The 7,840-nt window shown below is 30.2% G+C and overlaps 1 protein-coding gene across 1 annotated transcript; it reads right to left on the minus strand.

Moving 5' to 3' along the window:
• Window positions 1-213: 213 nt before the first annotated feature.
• LOC105762827 (hypothetical protein) lies at window positions 214-1,451 on the minus strand. The gene is made up of 3 exons (XM_012580749.2): window positions 1,219-1,451; window positions 815-1,063; window positions 214-731 (listed from the first exon to the last, which is right to left on the minus strand). Exons 1-3 carry the CDS (start codon window positions 1,322-1,324, stop codon window positions 472-474), a joined length of 615 nt encoding a protein of 204 aa, XP_012436203.2. The 5' UTR covers window positions 1,325-1,451; the 3' UTR covers window positions 214-471.
• Between the last annotated feature and the right edge of the window lie 6,389 nt (window positions 1,452-7,840).

A 7,840-nucleotide genomic window follows, 5' to 3' on the forward strand; every position in this document is an offset into this window, starting at 1 on the left:
AATGGAAAATTTTTCATTTACGTCTTTTGAAATTTTTAAAATTTTAAATTAGTAAAGGTAAAATTGCACTTTATCCTCCTAAAAATGATAAAAACTTGATTTAATCCTTTAAAATTATAAAGATAGAAGGTATTAAAATGGTGAAATTATAAAAGTTATAATTTAATTTCAGCCCCTAAAACAATTTTCTGGCTTCGCCCATATAAGAAAATGTTAGATCTAAATTTATAAAGTGTCTATTGATGATAATTAATAACTTCTTGACTATAATTGAACATGTGTTCTGTAAATTCTGGTTATCACCATAGTCCGAATTATGTATAAGCCTCGGAGATATTTGAGTCAAAACTGAGTATAAAGCCAAAACTAACAAACGACGATTTCAAGCCAAATCGTTCACTAAAGTCTAAAGACTTCAGCATATATATATAAAGCAGTACCGTCTGTCTTCCCTGCTATCGTCTCAATGGATCAATGGTTCCAACGGAAAAGTGGCACTACCACAAACCTCATACGACCAACCTTGCAATGAAAACCGTTACGTTCACCGCAAGCAAAGTAATAGGGCCTCCATCGATTGAGCACAAAGTGGAAGCCGTCGCCGCCTCCTTGTGTGGGACTAGCAATCATCTTTGCTCTTCTTAAGTCACAAGTCAGGAAACTCCACAGGTTTGGCAGCAAGTAAACGCTGTGTGGAAACGTGTTGTTGCTTGGTGGATCATATTTGAACACTGGGCAGCCATCATGTTTACATTAAATATGGATCGTATGAGAGAAAAGAAAGGGAGAAAAGTCGCGTTTAATAATGACTCACCTAGTGTATCGTTGAAGTAGAAAGGACCATTTTGGAATGCCCATTCAGTGTAGTTGAAGCCGAAGTGCCAGTTTTCTGATCCGCCCACATTGATCTTGTTGGGGCCTTGTGTCTGATTAGGGGGATGGTAGGGTCCCCAGCCCCAGCCCCAGCCCCAGTTGGTGTGGTTATAACCAGAGCCCCAATCCTTGTTGGCAATGCTCATTCCCCATAGGGAAGCCACCATCATTATGACGAGTCTTGTGGAACCTGTAAACCGCATGTTTATGATCAAGTGATGAAATTAGGAGATAGTAAAAGTTGAATGATTCTGAGATTGAGAGGATGAGCGGCATTGGTTTATATAGAGGAAAGAGAGTTTTGAAAATGATGAAGAAAACCATAATTCCATGGTGCTAATTTACCGAATTCAATTGACCCTTTTTTCAACATAGGCAGGAAATGGAAAATGTGATAGGGAAGGTGCTTCAAGGAACTCAAGTTTACCCCAAGTCGACTCCCATCCACCATGACGCTTGTTCCTCCTCTTTTCACATTTCCGACATTCCATTAATTCTTTGTTCAAAATCATTACATAATTACCTACCTATACTAAAATCTAACACAGTTGTGCAAAATTTTCTTTCAAGCCTTAAATTTTCACTGGGGTTGCACTACCCTTCGAACTCACTATCAATCAAAACCATTCAGATTTTATTTAAAAAAAAAAGAAAGATATTATAATAATCCGACAGGCAGGATAGTGGGTTGGTGAAAGAAATCGTAAAACCTCTTTTGATTAACCGATATGAATGGATGAACATTGTTAGTTTGCATAAAATAAAATTGTGTTTTCTCTCCTCCACTACAAATTTGCAAATTGACCTAAAATAGATTGCAAAAGTCAAAAGTAATATACGATCTTAGGCTGGCACAACTACGCGCGCACTCACGTTTATGTGATGTAATAATGACGGTTTAACAGCAGATTATATGATTAATCTTGTGTTAGTGAAACAGAAATGTTTTGAGCTTGGCATATGATAAAATAGTGGTAACTTCATTTTGAGAGACAAGCAAAATCTCAAGACATCATTATTCAATGCATCAGATGGCTGCCACTGCATTCACCAAAGTGATGGGTTTTACAGCCATTTGATTGTGACAATCGGAGTGGAGTTTATGCGTAGAGAGCTCAAGTACATTTCAAATTTCTTCTCCTTTTCTAACCATTAAACCCATCTGGCTTGAAATTGAATACAGTGTCCTCGTACAATTGTCATCCTCCACTATTTAACATCAGGTTATGTAATTAGCCTCATGACCAACTTGTTACAGCCATATCTAAAATCGTTAAATTAAATTATAAATGTATGCCTATGCTCTCACTGTGATTCCTTTGAGTGCTATTTTTAATTAATTTATTTAATTTCTAAACATCTTATATATATAATTTGATAAAGTAAATTTCTAACTCCGCCACTACTTATATCATCAACCGGTTCCACTCATTGGAAATGTTTATAGTCTGTTAAACTAAGATTAATTAGAAATGCACAAAAAATGAATAATAAGAGAATCATTAAATGTTAAATGGTAATATAATGTAAAATTATTAATAAATTAGCTCATCAATTCACATGAGTCTCGTTCATCTATGAGAAAATAAATTGACATTAATCCCTATAAAAAATGCTTTTAAATGTTTTTAACTACTAAAGAAAATGGGAACTTAATTCTAACATTAGCAATAATAAAAAGATAGTATTTCGCATTTATGATGAAATCGAATTTATGAAGATTAATTCGTTGTCTGTTTTTGTAAAAAAAATCCTACATAATTCACTAATTTATGGGAAGATAGTGAACCATTGTAGTTAAAAAATGTTTCAGGAGGAATCTCTGAAGCAGATGGTGGTTGATAGAGCAATCCTTGATTATAATTTTCAGTACGAGTACTGCGTACAAGACAATACTTGTGATTGATAGTATAACATCGATCTCTCTATTGAGATCTAATTCAATCTTCATAAATTTCGCGAGATAGTTTCTTACGAGGGGAAAAGTTCTATTGCTTCCAAATCGTTGTCTTCCTCTAATAATGTATGCTTTTATTTTTATGTTTAAAAATTATAGGTTTTGTATAAAACATAAATTAAATCAATAATAATTAATACGTTCAAATTAAATCATATTTAAAAGTTTAATTAAAAATAGTTTTCATCACAATATTACATCTTAAATTAAAGTCAATTTAAGACATTTTTAATATAAAATTTTAATTCTTATACAACTGCAATATTTGAAATTATAAATTAATATTGCATAAAATTAAATTTCAAAATGTAAAATAATATATAAAATGTATTTGACTACATCAAATATATAATAATTCTTTTATGTGATTGAGTTACCTAAATAAAAAAATTTAATTATAAATAATAATCTATATAAAATTTTAAGTGTAAAATAATAACTAAGTTCAAAAATTTATGATTTATATTTAATGTGTATTAAAAGAAAAAATAAGTTAAAAGTGAAAAGAGAAAGAGAGGAAGTGGACAAACAATTTTTTGAGGAGATGTTAAAAAGAAAGAAAAAAAAAGAGTGAGAGGATATCATGTAAAAATAGCTTCTCGTTTCTTTTCTTGTGTTTCTTTTATCGAATATAAAATTTTGAAAAGATAAAACAGAAACAGAAACAAAAAGAAAAAGAAAAGTATATTTAAGATTAATACATTTCACTAAAAAATATATTATAAATATTGAAAAAATATATCAACAAATAATAACAATAAACAAATAGATCATGATAGTGATAAGTGCTAAAGGTAACATGTTTTAATCTCATTCTTAATGTGTTTTTGGATGATTATTCGATGTCAATGGTGAGTTTTATACTCCTAATATTTTAAATTCATGTTTTATACTTAGGAGAGTATTTGGAAGCAAAAGGAGAGAAAAACGGTAAATCAGAGTAAGGTACATAAGCCACACGGGCTGATCCCTTCCACACGTCCGTGTGAGCCATACGGACTATCACACAGGCATGTGGCAAGCTGTATTGATTTCGCGAATTGACACTCTGTACTATTGGAAAACACGATTTTCAAGTTTTTCGGGCATTTTAAGACGTATATATAACAAAAATAAGAATATATGAGAGAATTGTCATAGAATACTCAAGAAAACAACTCGAAAAACATCATTGAAGTTGATTCTGAAGCAGATTTTCGTCAAAATTGAAGACTCCCAATTGATTTCTTCGGAGATTATCATGAGTTTTTTTATTTCTTTTGGTTAGATTGTATCTTGGATGTTTTTATTTTCAAGCATGAACTAATTTTCTAAATACCTAGAGGAATTAACCCTATGATGTACTCTGTTGCTTGATTTTTATTTTAAGCAATAAATACTTAGATCTTGTTCTCAATTATGTGTGCTTAATTCTTGGTTTGATATTTCTAGATTATTGATACTTATTTGATGTGCTTAAATCAGAGGAGGAATAGGCACTGTTTAAGAGTAGATCTAGCGTAATTGAGTGGTTGAGTGGAATTGCATGCAATCCTAGAAATAGGACGACATAAATCTATCGGATTAGAGTGAAATCTAATAGGGGAATCCATAGCTTGAGTTAATGTGATAATATGAGTTTTAATTAGAAAGAAATTTCAATTAATCAGCCAAGAGTTAGTTGCTCTTACTCTCGAAAGAGATATTAGCATACTTTAGAGATTTTTACGAATTAAGATACTAAGTAAAGAAATTGCGTAATTTAGATTGATAGTAACAGATGAAGTCTAGGTGAATTCTTTCCTGGATATTGTTTTGCTTCTTGGTTGTTAATTGGTTATTTTCTTGTTTTGTTCCTTGTCGTGTTCATTAGTTAATTAATTTAGTTAATTTTAGTTTTAATCAATCACTCGAATTGATCGGTTAAATAATAGAAAGACGATAATTACTAGTACTTTTAGCCATCATGAGAATAATATTTTGTTTACCGTAGCTGTACCATTAATTGATAGGTGTACTTATCTTAATCAAATTTTAGTTAGTTAACGACGCATCAGATAGCTTACAATAAAAGAACTAGAAAAGTGTAGTATTATTAAAAGAAATTTTATTTATAGAGAAAACCAAGTACATATGATTAAGATATAGATAGAAACCAAATACATAAGCGCAATGTAAAATATAAAGAAGAAAGGTTTGAATGTGTAAGGATCAAAGTAGAAGATATTCCACAAAGTGATATTCTTACAAATAAAACGCCATTTTTTGTTCATATCTCTAACAACATGGATTCATTACCCACTGTACAAAATTGGCATCACCAAAGATGTCCTACCTTCGGAGCTAGAAGAAAAAGTGAGTTCAACTAAATTAAGCCTATTTTACAAAACCTAACAAAATATAAACTCAAAACACAAAATAAGACTCAATCTTAAATCATTAATAGGCTAATTTAAGTTATAAAAAAAGGTTTTTAGGGTTTACAAAAAAAAAAAAAGTTATAACTTACAATACCATGAATAAAAAATCACATATTGATAATGTCATAAATATCTCATAAAATGTCACAAAAGATAGAATATTATTGTTTTTTATTTTTTATTTTGAAGACTTTTTCTCCATCACATTATTTTTATTTATTTTCCTATAATTACATTTTTAAAATAAATAAAGCCTTCATGAGATTACTAAAAATGCAAAAATTTTAATCTATCATCTTTATTCATATTAACCCGAATTCCACCCACTTCAATCCATTTTTCATATTGTTTTAGTGTAACACCGTCGAATTCCGTTTCTAACGAGCCAAGATCGATAAGCACTCTTATTTATAACTTCGTAGAACCTTAGAATTCTAGAATAAATATCGTTCTTGTCAATCTTTCAAATAGATTACGAATCTTTTACCTACTTTCCCGAAAATCTTGATAAATTTAGTAAATCTTGAAAGTTGATATTAATTCTTGCATTTTTTGTCGATTGAAAGACTCATTGTAGGTGACCCGAATTAGAATTGGACGTGAGGATCATCGTACAAGACCCCAAAAGTCAGGTGTGTGTTCTTTTACGAGAAAATCGAGGCAAAATCAAACTCAACCCAAATCACATGGCTTACCACACAGGCATGTAGGTCACCCGTGTAGACTACATGGCCTCACACACGACCATGTCACCCCTGAAACCCTAGGATGTTCGACTTTCACACAGCTTAGGACCCTTTACACGGCCTCCCACACGACCATCTCTTTCCTGTAGGTTGAAATTTCAAATGTCACATGGCCACAGTCTCTCACACAGCCTAGCCACACGGTACAATCACATGGTCGTGTGTCTCCTGAAACCAAGAATTTAAAGTTTTGGCCTACAATTTTATGTTTTGATCAGTTCAGTCCCTGAATAGGTTTCAATTTATTTTTAGTGAATTGAATTATACAATTAGGTCCCCGATGATATATGGCATACTAGAATCCATGAATGATTATGTTAATGCGATATTTATTTGCATCTATGAATATTTGCTTTAACTATAAATAGTATATGTTACCTTGTATATATATGTGTTCGAAATTGTATGACAGACATGCCCTAAATTATTGTCAATCTAAATAATTAAAGAGTTTGACTTTGCTACCTGTTTTCCATGTATTAGAACGTTAAATATTACAATATGTGGATGTATTAAATTGACTATATTGCATTGCATAGGTTGGGTCAATATGACCGGAGGAAGTAACGATAGTATATCTACATTTAAATGTTTGTTGTGCACCCACAGCCAAAGCATATTCCAACTTCGTCGTTTTGCTGTGCATTCACAATCCTCTGATAGCTTTTATTTGTGAGTATGTTGGGCTTCAACGACCATTGGCAGGTTTCATCTGTAATCTTTTGCTGTGTACCTATAGCCAAAGTAGATTCTAACTGTGTCATTTTGTTGTGTGTCTACAGCCATTGGTAGTATAATTGATCAGGTTATACTATATGTGTATAAACATAACGATTCACTTGTTGAATGGTTGTGAAGGATGGGATTATTGTTTATTAATTGTTATTGTGTGATTAATATATATATATATACGAGTGAAGGACCAAACATTAATGACTTGATATAGGCTAGCATGCCACATATTTGGGCTTGCAAAATTTAAAATAAATCATAAAATATTGAAAAACTATCATGGTAGAAGTATAATTCATATTATATCAGCATAGTTGAAATATTTAGAGAATGAACTTTAGAATAAGATTGAGGATAAACCTTCAAGTGAATATTTTGTGGTTAAAATTTTAAATATCCCTTCGTCTTTCCTTTTTCCATAGGATCTATAACTACTTTAGTGAGGAAATCATAATTCTCATCGATAATAAAAATAAACTTTGATATTTATGTACAAACAATGGTGAAAATGGAAGAAAAACAAAGTGAAATAAAATTATCACTCAAAAGAACTTAAATAATAGTAACTTCCAAACAATAATAAAAAAAGCATAATATTAAAATAATGCATATAAATAGTTTGGTTTAAATTCATAAAATGTAAACTTAATTCATTTTGAACCAAAATGTTCTTGATTTTTTCACCTATACATAATTAATTAAAAAGAAAAAATTAATTATGTAAAATATATTTACTTATAAATAAAATAACTAAAATATAATAAGATTTATAAATAAACTAAGTAACTATTTTGCAAAATTTCTAAATAACCCTTATTAAATCCTAAAGTCTGAATTATTTTTCTGTACTATTTAAAATATCCCAATTAACTCCTATGGCTCCATCAGAAGTTGATTTTATATAATATATAGATAATATTATATAAAAATCTATTATAACCCTATTTAATTCTAAGAAATTGAAAATATATATTAAAATAACATAAAAATGGCTCCTTAAAACCTAGTATTATAAAATATATAAATTAACCTATAATTGATTTTGGATTTAAGTGCTTCATCTCCATTTAAATTATTTAAATTTGGGTCAAAGTAGCTATTTGAACTTAATAATTTATACTTATTTGATACTC

Source organism: Gossypium raimondii, chromosome 12 (assembly GCF_025698545.1).
Source record: "Gossypium raimondii isolate GPD5lz chromosome 12, ASM2569854v1, whole genome shotgun sequence".
In the NCBI taxonomy this organism is placed as follows: Eukaryota; Viridiplantae; Streptophyta; class Magnoliopsida; order Malvales; family Malvaceae; genus Gossypium; species Gossypium raimondii.